Source organism: Narcine bancroftii, chromosome 6 (assembly GCF_036971445.1).
Source record: "Narcine bancroftii isolate sNarBan1 chromosome 6, sNarBan1.hap1, whole genome shotgun sequence".
Lineage (NCBI taxonomy): Eukaryota > Metazoa > Chordata > Chondrichthyes > Torpediniformes > Narcinidae > Narcine > Narcine bancroftii.
In genome coordinates, this window is record NC_091474.1 from 140,106,095 (window position 1) to 140,120,091 (window position 13,997).

General features: G+C 43.0%; 1 protein-coding gene across 3 annotated transcripts in view; it reads right to left on the reverse strand.

The window, feature by feature from the left end:
* The window catches only part of LOC138736528 (peroxidasin homolog), a 243,839-nt gene that overhangs the window by 93,121 nt on the left and 136,721 nt on the right, over nt 1–13,997 (reverse strand). For all 3 annotated transcript variants that reach the window (XR_011340350.1, XM_069886187.1, XM_069886186.1), the window contains 2 exons: nt 6,149–6,220; nt 3,834–3,905 (listed from right to left, as the gene is read on the reverse strand). Coding sequence is in view for 2 of the 3 variants with exons in the window: in XM_069886187.1 (XP_069742288.1) it covers nt 3,834–3,905; nt 6,149–6,220 (144 nt within the window). In the remaining variant the exon portion in view is untranslated. The remainder of the gene's footprint in view (nt 1–3,833; nt 3,906–6,148; nt 6,221–13,997) is intronic.

A 13,997-nucleotide genomic window follows, 5' to 3' on the forward strand; every position in this document is an offset into this window, starting at 1 on the left:
ACACTGGCAGACATATGGCAACCCCTTCTGGGCACAGACTTCCTACAAGCCCAACGCCTCCTCATGGACCTGAAAGGGGGTCGCTTAATGAACTCCAAGTCCTTCCAGTCCCTCACCCTACACCAGTTACTCTACTGACACCTCATCTTGACTCAGTGACTTTCTCTCACAACACTTATGTCAAGATATTAGCGTCGTTTATGAGGATAGTCATCCCCAATTCTCCTCAGCCATGCCGAAGCATGGAGTCCAGCACCATATCCCCAGAGGGACCACCTGTACATGCCCAGGCCTGCAGGTTACCTCCTGACAAGCTGCAGTTTGCCGTGGAGGAATTCCGCAAGATGGAGGAAATGGGGATAGTACGGCACTCTGATAGTCCATAGGCATCCCCACTGCACATGGTACCTTAGGCATCTGGTGGCCTTGTGGTGAGTATCACCGACACAACAACGTCACAACGGCGGACAGATACCTGGTTCCCCATATCCAGGATTTCACCTCCAATCTTCACGGCCCGTAAATCTTTTCAAAAATTGATCTGGTTAGGGGATACCATTAGATCCTGGTGCACCCTGATGATGTCCCAAAAAAATGGTGCTCATCACTCCTTTTGGGCTGTTCAAGGTCTTGCGTATACCTTTTGGGTTAAAAAATGCAGCGCAAACTTCCAGAGGCTAATGGACTTGGTAGGCTTCGTGTTCATCTATCTGGATAATATTGTGAGCCGCTCCCATCAGCAGCACACACCTGTGCCAGCTATGCCAGCGCTTTAGCTGGCTGTCAATCCTGCCAAATGCCAGTTCGGGCTTACAACCATCGATTTCCTCGGGCAGTGCATTGACCAGCATGGGGCCGTGCCGCTTCCTTCCAAGGTGGAAGCTATACACAGGTTTGCCCAGCCTTCCACAATTAAAGGGCTGCAAGAATTTGTAGACATGAAAAATTTCTACCATCGTTTTCTACCAAAGGCAGCCAAAATCATGCAGCTGCTCTTCAAACTATTTTCCAGTCAGCCCAAGGACCTGGAGTGCAACGAGGTGACGACTGCAGCTTTTGACAAAGCAAAAGATGTGTTGGCCAATGCCACCATGATCGTGCATCCATGAGTTAACGTGCCCATGGTCTTCATGATCGGTGTGTCAAACCCGACCGTAAGAGGCGTCCTGGAACAGCTGGAAGCAATTTGCCTTTATCTGTTGGCAGTTGAGGCCACTGGAGCAGAAATACAGTGCGTTCTGCCGAGAACTCTTGGCCCTTTACCTTGCCATCCGCCATTTCCGGTACTTCCTGGAAGGGAGGGATTTCATGGACCACAAGCTTTTGACATTTGCCTTTGCTAAGAGGTCACATCCATGGCCTACAAGACAACAAAGGCATCTCTCCTACATCTCAGAATACACCACTACTATCAGGTACATTGCAGGCAAGGGCAATCTTGTGGCAGATGCACTCTCCTGTACATCCAATGGATCAGCTCTTTGGTTCCTAGAATCGACTATAGCAGCGCAGCTACAGGATGCCAAGATACCCCCCTTCCATACCACCATTTCAGGGTTCAAACTGGAGGACGTGAGGTTGGGACCTTCCGGAGCTATGCTTCTCTACGGCATAGCCACCGGACAGGTAAGACCCATCGTATCGATGATTTGGAAGCGTCATGTGTTCGACGTCTTTCATGGCTTACTGTACCCATCCATTCATGCTACGACGCAGCTGGTCGCTGACAAGTTCATGTGGCAAAGACTGCGTAAACAGCTCGGCCACTGGACCAGAACTTGCGTACACTGCTAGACTTCAGAGGCATGTCAAAGCCCCGCTCCAGTGGTTTCCTGATGGACAGGTGTTTCGACCACTTGCACGTCGACATCATTGGTCCCCTGCTGATCTGCAGTGGAACCACGTATCTGTTCACCATGGTTAACAAGTTTACCAGATGGCCAGAGGCATTACCACTCTTGGACACATCCACAAGTCCTGTGCCAGGGCCTTCATCACTAATTGGATAGCCCGTTTTGAGCTGTGAACGAACATAACTTCAGACAGGAAGGCTCAGTTCACCTTGACACTATGGTCAGCGCTATCCTAGCTCCTTGGCACCCAATAACATCACACCATAGCCAACCACCTGCAGTCCAATAGCCTCATCGATAGGTTTCATCAGTAACTGAAGACTGCCCTGATGGCTCGACTTAATGGCCCCAATTGGACTGACAAATTGCCATGGGTACTACTGGGAGTCCTTTGCCGAACTCGTGTATGGAGTCCTGGGTGAATTCGTACCACCGGCCCAAGGACAGAAGAACTGCCCACACCTCTCCGGATGTAACTTTGGGAGAAAGTTGGCACCTGGCGCAGGGGGACGTATGGAACTCTAATTTAGCGGCCGTATAATGGCCCTTACAAAATGCCCTGACACAATGGAATGACGTGTACTAGACATTGGAGGCAGGGAAGAAGCATTCACCATTGACCACCTCAAGCTGGCAGACATCAACCTGGAGCAGCTAGTGCCAGTAGTGTGCCCATGGCAGAGAGGTCGCCCACCTAAACCAAAGAGCTTCATACAGTTCTGGGGGTGGGGGGGGAGGTCATGTCGTGGGCTGTGCCGATCCACAAGCGAACCAGGTCACAGAGGTGCAGGCATGGGGCTGAGAGCCCCAAGACAGAGCGTTGCCAGCCCTCCAGACTGACAACACAGTGGTCCCAGGGGAAGCAGAGTATCATGGGGGAGGGTGGGGGGGGGGGGGTGGGCTGTGGTTAGAAGCTCACACAGGAGTTCCAGTAAAATCAGTTAAACTGACTCACACTGACTATTGTGTCTTTGTTCGCTACAATATATATGAATCCTCTATGAAAATAAAACCAAAGTTATAAAATAGATCAAGAATATTAGTACAGTGAAACCTCGTTAGAACGCGATTCGTTAATCCACGGAATCGCTTAGCACGGGTGTCTGTGGACCCCAAACACTGATTTTAGGAGCCAGACTAACAGTGGCGAACAGCAACAAACTCAAACATGGTCTCTTATGACTAATTTACAAGATGCGTATGTTCATATGGAGTTTAAAGGTCTTATTATAGGGTTTGAGTCACAGTATTCGGTTTTCCTGCCTCCTGAATCATGATGTATATTCATCTGTTCCGCGACTCGGCTGTAACGCGGTATGAAATCTTGGACCCCCAACTACCGCGTTCGAACGAGGTTTTACTGTATTTGAAATTTGTGGGAAATCAGTAAGAGAACACATTGAGGACCTGAAAAAGATTTGTCTTTAAATTTATTTTGCTCTTTTGAAGTCAAGACCATTTCAAACAAATCATTAAAATGATTTCATAAGCGCCCAACTTGACTTCACCTGAAAACTCACTGCATTTCCTTACTGTTGCAAGGGCAAAGATTTCCTGTTCCAAGCGCACTGAATCACCTGGACGCAGCGAGATACTGGAAGAGGGAGGTTTGCGGGCTGGTAATAAGAACATGCCTTTTGTTGTTTTCATTTAAGTTTTAACAAATAGCAACAACCTCTTCACGCAAATATAATATTCATCAGCAAATTTTCCTTCTGTTGTGCACTTAATGTAATTCGAAGCAGCTGACACAGGTTCAAGCAAAGGCAATTCTGCCCCAGGTTCTTTAGATTTTTTGCAATATGCAACCTATTAACTTAATACTTTCAACATTCAAGTTCCCCTTTTAATAAAAAAATAAAACCATCACTACACTTTTTGTTTATTAGCAAGAATTGAGTGGAAAAGCTGCTCATACTGGGGTCATTACAGACCGCACTCCTCTTTCCTATATCCCCATAAAGAGAGCTTCTTACTCACAGCCTTTTCATGGACTCCAAGTGATTGAATGTTCCTGGCAATATTTGCGATAATTTATTGTTGTGCAAAAACCTGTAAGGAAGGAAAAAAAATTCCAATGCAACTCTTGAGGAACATGTGCTTCAATTAATCAGATTACGTTTTCACCCTTGCCAGCCCCATAATTGTTAATGATTTTTTAAAAATCCAAATAAAAAGCAAATTAAACAGCTGCTGGTAAACGATTTTACTGCCAAAATAAATGATATTTTGACATTAAAAAACATTCCTCGTGGGGACAAATAAATTGCCCACAATTATCACCTTTGATCGAAGTCTTCAGAAGTACTGTATTCAATGCACATTCTCAGCAAGATCCACTCTGAAGGCTTGTTCAGTTCCTCTGTACAATGAAAATTACAATGTGCATTGTTGATTAAAGGGCCCTTTTTTCTGAGGTGGTCCCTATGGATCGAGACAACTTGCATCCATTCTGGTTGTAGAGTGACTGTGGGATCAGCAAACACTGACATAGACGTGGCTTGAGATGAGCGCCAGGTGGGTAGTTTGGAAGGTCACGCACTCCATTCACTGTTTACGATGGAGCTTTCTGTACTCCCAACATATGGACTGGAGGTTCTTGGTGTCATGCCAAATGTTCCATCTACAACTGGGTTGTCATAATCTAGGGAATGACCAGTGGTCAGTGCATTTTATCCCAAAGAGGCTTTAACATCCTTGGACTTTTTATTACATTGACCTTATGATCTTTTCCCATGATGGAGCCTGGTTCTATTTTGGGAGGCTGCTGTCGAGCATACAAGCAACATTGTCTGCTCAATGGAATCAATTAAGTGGGGCTGTTAGCCTGCGAGAGGATATGGACATGTTTGCTCTTGCCCTTGGTAGGTTTGGACCATTTCTGCAGGAGCTTGGGGCGCCTGGTAGAGGTAGTCCAATTCTTAGAAACAGAGGATCACCGTTGCTCAATAGTCCGAGATTTTTTCTTTGCCAGGTTTGAGAATTTGATCTTCAAATGCCCTTTCTGTCAAAAGGCGTTTTATGGGACATTGAGTGTGATGGTGAATTTCCTCGCTCGTGTCTGCCTTCACTTGACAAAAATCAGGTACATTAATGGGTTAACTTCTGAAAACCAGCTGGATGCCACACTCTTGCCTATGACTTCATTGCCCGGAAATAGCTTGGAAAACTGATGCACATAATTTGAACACTTCATTAGGAGCAGAATAGGTACCATGAACACCTTCCAAGGAGATCAGAAAACAATACTATAAATTGCATGTTCATTGTCACAATCCATTTTATAGCATAAACTGACATTGCAACATACTAAATATTGGTTTAATTGATTGGTTGGGCAGTGCAATTGGTAAATACAGGTTCACTCAAATTTTAAAAATAAATTGAATAGCTACATGGACGGGAGAGGTCTGGCGGGTTATGGAATGGGTGCAAATCAGTGGGACTAGCGCTATTTTATCTTCAGCACAGATAGAAGAACTGAACAGCCTGTTTTCTGTGGTGTCATGTTCTATGGTTCTAAGCCTGAGCCCATGGCAGACAGGGCATCAACACCAGCCAATTAATCAGGAAAAAGAACGCAGTCTTTGATGGCTTGAAACATTGAAGTCACATCTCATCCATCTCTAAAGTTTTATAGAGCAGTTTTCCATGCTACCAAGTGAAAAAAGGTTCCCCTCTAACTTTTGCACAGCCCAGTTTCCACTGCAAATCTTTCGCTGTGTGACGTAATCGTTAATGATAGGTACTGCTTATTCTTCAAACGCGCAAAGTAATCCCCAAATATGAATCAGTGCCACAAGACTGATACATCTTACTGACAATGTAACTAATCAGGTTGTAAACCAAGTGCATATGAAAGTCACATGGACGTGTTAAACAGTCGAAGCGCCTGGACACAAAATGAACTTTCAGCACTCTTACAAATAGTTGACGATAAAATAGAGTAATGCAGTATCTTAATACTTCAAGGTTAGTTCTTGGATGTTTGACATTCATTTCAAGGACTAAACTAGTTTGCTGATACAACTATCTCTCTGCCTGGTGCAGGTAAAGGGTGAAGCTTGAGAGGGCCTCATTTTCAGGTGGAAGTGAACGTGAGCAAACTGGGAGAGGGCCAGTATTGCAACTGCTGCAGTTGCTCCTCACGTTCTCAAATCAACAAAACATTTCAAGGGTCTGTAACTTCTACGATGCCAGTATCAGCCTAATTTTTAGAGCAAGTCCATCGAGCCCCTTAACAAAGCTTTTCAAATGTTTACGAACTAAATCCATTCAGAAAGTGAAGCACTCACAGCCTTTCAAGCTTTGGAAGGTCACTGAAGGATTCTGGTTCGAAAGATTCTATTTGATTGAAGTGGAGATACCTGTTAAAAGATAAAGAGAATTTCTAATTTATATTTGTGACTTTCAAATGACAAAATACTTTTGCATTCTTTATTTGTTACTTATTTTTGTTCAATATGGAAAGCCAGGAGTGTTCCCAGCCCTTTCACAGCAAGTTATGAAAAATCAATTCTACCCCAGAATGAGAGAGAAAAGCAATCATTGTTAAGTCAGTTCTTTTGAATAGGGTAAGAAAATCACAATTTTAGTGAAACAACTAAAACAAAACAACCAATTTTTTTCTCTCCAGAGACCATATTACAGATACAGAATTAGAACATAAAACATTACAGCACAAACCAGGCCCTTTGGCCCATAATGTTGTGGTGACCTGCATAAACCCACTCCACAATAATTTAAACTTTCCCAATTACACATCCATAACACTCTATTTTCATACATTCCTGTGCTATCAATGGGCCATTTAACTGTCCTAGTAGTACCAGTCTCCACCACCATTCCCAGCAATGAATTCCACGCACCCAACAAAAAAATTCAAGATTTTCCATTTAGAATTGCTCATACATCGTTTCAATAGAAATGAATGTTTGGACGATTCAGGTAGTCACTTCACTGAATGTTCGGAAACAGCTGCACATGGTCAATCCAGCAACCCTCGTCACTCATGACTTTACAGCCAAATGTCACAGGAGTCAATATTGCAGTTACCAGAGAAATTTAACTGTCGGCGGTGTCATCTTACTGAAGCCAAAATAGATCACATTCTTGTCCAGGTGTGAAATTACTGTCCAGGTGATTGAAAATCCAATAGTTCAGCATCTGGCTCTCTAGGTAAACTATGCTGTGCTCCATTAAATTTGCCAGGGACCCAGTCCTACACTCCCTTCCATTTGATTAGGCCTCAGTCCTTACCTTGCACTCTCCAATGTATTTCTTTGTCATTCCTGTGTCCCCATTTAACTCACCTGCACCCTGTTTCACCAAAAATTCTCTTCAAACATTAGGTTCACTTTAAAATATTGCATAATACTGTGCAACTATCTAAAAAACACATTAAAATTGTATTGGGAGTATTAAGAGGGAATAACATCTAATTGACTGGAAAATCTGCCAGTCCCAAGCATGCCAAGTTATCAAAGTTTATTGGATTATCTGTGTGATTGCAATGTTACCAGGTCTCATCATCTATCATAGAAAATAACCATTTGTGGTAGAGACAGTCAATGTTGACAAACACAGTTCTTTTTGCAACTTGTGTGACATACACACAACTCCAGCAGCACGTACAATTTGTGCCTGATCCATTAATCATTTATCGAATGCATCACAGTTTTGTTGAATTGCTTTTTGGAGACATCCACAAAAAGATTCATGTGACCACACAAAAATTAAACGAGTACTTTGCTAGTTTCAAATTAGAAGCCTAGTTCTCGAGTTAAATTTTGAGCTTCACCAGGCTTTATTCAGATTCCTTTTATATAATTAGGCACCTACAGTTCAAATTTATTGTCAGAGTATATTCATAACATCACATACAACCCTGAATTTTTTTTAATCCTGTGGACCAAGCAGAATTTCTAATTACTGCAAACTGTCAAGAAACGAGTTACACATACAAAAGAGAGAAATGTAAAGAAAGAAATGTAAACAAACTGACTGTGCAGACACGGGGAAAAAAAATATTCAGCAATATTTAGTGTTCTTAAATAAGTCTCTGATTGAGTCAGTTGTTGAGGAGTCTGATGGTGGAGGGGTAGCAACCGTTCCTGAACCTGGTGGTGCAAGTTGTGCCACCTATGCTTCTCCTAATGGCAGCAGTGAGAACAGAGGTGTGACTTCTTGATGCTTGCTGCTGCTCTCTGATGGCAGCACTCTATACAGATTTCTCAATGGTAGGGAGTGATGTACTGGGTTGCGTCCACTACATGTTGTTGGGCTTTCTGCTCAAACATATTGGTTCCCCCATACCAGGCTGTAGTACATTATTTTCATGAACAACAATGGAAAATACATTACCAATGCTGACATTCAGATCGCTATCATCAATAATAAGCCTTATACACATTATATAATATGAATAATGATTTCAATAGGGGAATCAATGCATGAGTCCACAAAAATATATGCTTGCCACTCCACTATGAGCCACTGAACACTTGCAAAGAATAGCACAATGTCTTGGTGATAATGAAAACTTACCTCACTGCATGCTGAAGATAACGTAAATATCATGGCTTGCCAAAGCTGACCATTTAAAAAAATAATCAGACTTCTGGTCCCACTGCCATTCGCCCATCACCACAGTCACTCCACAGCAGAAGTAACATGAGTGGTTCTCCACTCAGCCCTGGAATATCTAGAAAACAGCATCTCATCCATACAGCGGCTCTTCATCCACTATGGCTCAGCTTTCTACACCATTATTCCCTCAGTGCTGGTCAGCAATATCCAAACTCTGGGCCTCTGCACACCCAACCCCACCACCCCCCTCCCCCCGCAGCTGAATCCTTGACTTCCTCATCGGAAGTGCAGTCAGTACAAATTGGAAACAACATCTCCTCCTCACTGATTATCAATACAGGCACACTTCAAGGATGCGCGCTTAGCGCATTGCTCTACTTACTATACACTCATGACTGTATGGCTCAGCACAATTCCAATGCTATCTATAAATCTCCTGATAACACCATGGTTGTCAACAGAATCTCAAATGGCAATGAGGAAGTGTACAGGATGGAGACAGATCACTCACTGAGAGGTGTCATGCCAACAACCTTACAACATTAGCAAAGCCAAGAAGATGTTTGTGGACTTCAGGAGAAAGTCAGGAGAACATGAACCAGTCAGTCCTCCAAGGGCTCAGCAGTGGAGAGCAAATTCCTGAGTGCCAACATCTCTGAGGATCTATCTTGGAGCCTCCCTGTTGAGGCAATCATGAAGAAGGCTCAACAGTGAGGTTCAGTATGTCACCAAAGATTTTCGGAAACCTCTACAGGTGAACTGTGGAGGACATTCTGGCTGGTTGCATCGCTGTCTGGAATGGAGGTGTCAAGAGTCAAGACAAGAAAAAAAATTCCAGAGGGTTGTTAACTTGGCCTGCAACATCACAAGCACCAGTCTTCACTCCATTGAGGGCATCTACAAGAAGGCGGTGTCTTAAGAAAGCAACCTCTATCCTCAAGGACCCCTACCACTCAGGCCATGCCCTCTTCACTCTGATACCATTGGGAAAATGGTACAAGAACCTGAAGATGAGCACTTAGCAGCACAAGGACAACTTCTTCCCCGCTGCCATCAGATTCCTGAATGAACAATGAACCAAAAACACTGACTTTTTCTTGCACGATTTTTATTTATTTTGGATGGTGGTTTATATAAATATTTATACTGTGATGCCGCTGCAGAACAATGAATTTCGTGACATGATTTCTGATTCTGAAATGACTGGTTCTTTGACAAAAGAACTGTGTTGGATCACTGGAAAATGTTCTTTTTCCCCCAAAAGTAGACACCCCAATATCAGTACTTATGATATCTAGAAAATACCTTATTTTGGTGAGGAATTCACAATCTTCGAACAAGCTCTAACCTAGGGCAAATTAAGGCTTTACATTCACAGAATGACACTCAGTGAAACAGAAGTATCATTTCAGAACGATGCCATTTCATCATAACCGGTAGTATATAGGTTTCTCCTACCACAGATACTGCTTGATCACCTAAGTATTTACTGCTTTGTCTGCTTTCACTCAAATTTTCAGCATCTGCAGGGTTTTTTTTTGGCTTTCTTATTAAAAGGCAGTTTTCTGTCAGGAAAACTAAGAGGAGGAAAGATTAAAACAAGAGGACATGAGTTAAGAATTAAGGGGCAGAGGTTTAGAGGTAACATGAGGGGGAACTTCTTTACTCAGAGAGTGGTAGCTGTGTGGAATGATCTTCCGGGAGAAATAGTGGCGGCGGACTCAATTGTATTATTTAAGAAAAGGTTGGACAGGTATATGGATGAGAAGAAGATGGAGGGTTATGGGCATTGTGCAGGGAGATGGGACTAGAAAGGGGTGTTTGGTTCGGTGCGGACTAGAAGGGCCTAATGGCCTGTTTCCGTGCTGTAATTGTTATGTTATGTTATGAAATTCTACAATCACTACAATTTCTACTGCTCAATTTTCTTTGAGTTTATATTTATACCTTTATATTAAATCGACTTGTTTATTATAAAGTGTACTGAGATACAGTGGAAAAACTGTTTTTTGCATTGATAGCCACATTCAAATTTGGACCCGACTGAAACCAAGTTGCGAGTGATAAAAATCGGGGACACAACACAATTCATACAATCACTGTAATAATTAACACAACACTATTACATTGCCAGAGACGGGGGTTCAAATGGTGCTGTCTGTGCTGAATATGCATGTTCTCCCAGTGTCTGCTTTGGCTTCCTCTGGGGGCTCTGGTTTGCTCTCTTATTTCAAAGGTTAGTTGGTCAATTGGTCACAAAGGTGTATTTTGGTGGTGATGGCTTGTGGGATGGAAGGGTCTGTTACTGTGCTACATCTCTAAAATTAAATAAAAACATTCTGATCCTCAGATGCCTTTTAAATTTTTACCCCTCCAACCTTTTCCTTCCAGTTTTGATTCCACTACCCTTAGAAAAAGATCATGACTATTTACTTTTCTTTGTCTCTCTCGATTGTATAGACCTGAACAAGGTCCCCCTCCCCCTCAGCCTTGCAACACTCCAGGGAACAAAGTCCCAGCCGATCCATCCCCTCCTTATAATTCAATACATTTTCATTATTTCCGTTTATTTTCATTCTGATTCGCCATAGCACTGATCCCATGACCTTTCAGGAAGTTACAATATGTAGAAACACTTTACTGAAAGCTTTTTGTATTCCTGGACCTGACAGTTCTGCAAATAGAGAAAAGAAAATCCTGCATGGTTGAGGGAATTGGAGACAAGGAACCACTCATCAGACAGGATCGAAGGCCAATGACTGGCAGGGCACCATTTCAACTTCCGAAAAGTTGCCATCCAATCAGAAGGGACACACGGGATACTGTCGTTCTTTGAAATAAAACACTAGCTAGCCACAATGTATTCAGTTTCATAAAATTCAACTGCCTTTTTTTTCTTTTTGGTGAATGAACAAATTTTAGATCACCCCTCTTTGCCATCTAGACGATATGCACAATGTCCTCTAGGACTATCCCTTAAGCCCAAAGTGTAGAATATTTTCCACATAGGTAGCAGTCTGGTGATGATGGACTCGTGCGGAATTTTATTGCTCCCAAGCAGAACCCTGTGACTTCTTGCACTGAAAATACTGGCTGATGCAGTGCCTGCCCTAATCTAGATATGCATGTTCTGAATAAGGAAAGGCAACAATTATTTGGTTGGATTAGCTAGTGGGCTATGTGCTTACTTTCTCACTGAGTGCTGGAACAGCACCAGGGAAGAACTACTGAAAACAGGTGAGAAGCAAATTTACCGCCACTGAAAATCCCAAGCTCTGAATTTCTCCACTCTTCAATTTCAACATAAATCTCCAAATTTCTCTGAGATTTCTCCCATCAGAAACTTTTAATCGTTTTACTTCAAATCGTTGCTCAAGGCAAACAGTTTGCCCTAATGAGCATCAGCAAGGATCTCTCATCCATGGCTTCAGTCCCTTCTCCAAGCACCACGTAATTGAAGAGGCAAATAAGGAGTTGGTCAAACTTTAAAAGCAATGGTGACAGCACAAATCCTGTTCACACTCAAACTAATACAGTGATGAATGACAAAGTCAAGTAAAGGCCAATAATTTACTGATACTTTGCACAGTCTACTTGAAATTACAGCAAATGACACAATGTATTGATTAAAATTATATTGCTACTCTGCTCATTGACATCTAGCCATTGGAAACTGGCCCCGTCTTGAGTCTGCTTTTTCAACCACCACACCAGGAAATAATGTCGGCAGACAAGTCACATTGTTATACCATTGCTCAACCCTTGTATTCTTCTAGCCATTAAACAATTAGAGACAATTGCACTAGAAATAACAAAGACATGTAAAATAATTGAAACAAATAGCATGCAAGAAAAATTGAGGGGGAGGGGGTGGTTTGGAATGTGAGGGATAGAAGGGTTAGATTGATTCTGAAATTGATTTATATAGGTTGGCACAACATTGTGCGCCAAAGGGCCTGTATGCTCTCACACATGATCCCTAAACTATTTCATATTCAGGAATGAGTCACAGCATAAAATGTCAATGTTCAAGACTAGATGCATGAAGGTAACAAAGTTGTATATTGTTACCACAACTATTCTGCAGCTGCTTTGACATTTCACCAAATTCACAATGTGAACTCCAAAGAGTTAGTCGTGGCCAGAAAAGCAACCACCATATAAATTCAGCCAAACTTTGAGTTCTCTGTCAGTAATGATACAACTTTGTTACATTCAGTTGGATCACAATCACAATTACCAATTAAAAAAATATTTTATTTAGCTAGTGTACAAGAGAGAGATTATTGATGATTTTGGTTTACTTTAAACTATGAAAAGCCATATTATTGTGTACTAGTCAATGGCTGCTTTAAGGAGGTATGATAAAGATTGGAAGAAAAGCCCAGGCTGTTGTTTCCAGAGATTGTTTTGTACATGAAGGAAGCCAACCCTGCCACCCTTGTACAATAGTGGCAAATGCCCAACAGGTGACCAATTCTTTGATGCCATTTAAGACAGTGGCAAACAAAATAACTCAGCAGGACAACTGATCTAAGCTAGTAAAAACACACAATGCTGGAGAAGCTCAGCAGGTCAAACAGTGTCCTTTACGTAGCAAGGGGCAGAGATACAGAACCGACTTTTTGGGCTTGAAGCCTTCATCAAAGTATGAGAAAATGCCAGCAAGCATCTGAACAAAAGAGTGGGAGGGTGGGGGTGGGGGTGGGGATGGCAAGGCAGGAGATGATAGATGGGAAAAGGAGGGAGGGGACAGCAGGAAGAAGGGGGGATGGTAAGACTGTGCAAATGAAACAATTGGGTGGATAGAGAAGGGGGAGGGGGAAGAAAAGCAAATAGGTTTAGTGGAAAGCAGTAAAGTCAATTTCATGCCATGTGGCTGGAGGGTGCCCAGATGGAAAACGAGTTGTTGTTCCTCCAATCTGCGGGTGGTCAGGGTGGGATAGCACACAAGGCCATGGACAGACGTGAGCGCAGGTGTGTGACCCAGAATTGAAATGGTCGGTCACTGTGGTTGTGAATGGAGTGGAGGTGCTGAGCAAAGTGATCTCAGTCTGCGACCGGTCTCTCCGATGGCGAAACTAATGTGGTGCAACGGATACAGTAAATAAGTTCTGTGGATCTACAAGTGAAGTATTACACCTCCTGTAGGCAGAAGAGATGGTGCTGGGGGTGCGATGGCTGGGGAGGGATGAGTGCACGAGGGAACCACGTTGGGAGCGGTCCCTGCGGAAGGTCGAGAGGCAGGGAGAGGGAAAAATGTACCTGGTGGGGTCCTTAGTAAGTGCTGGAAATTCCAGTGGATGATGTGTTGGATGCAGAGGCTAGTTGGGTGGTAGGTGAGGATGAGGGGGATTCTACATTTGCTGAGTCTGGGGGCAGAGGGGGCCAGAGCAAATGAGCAAGAATTGGAGGAGTTGTGGATGAGCGTTTTTACTTCAACCACAGTAAATCACAAAATTCTGTAGGCACCAAGTGAGTGCAAGTGGTTACCAAAACACTGACAGAAAACAAAAAGGCAGACTCCTTACTGTCCACTTCAAAAAGCTCAAAATT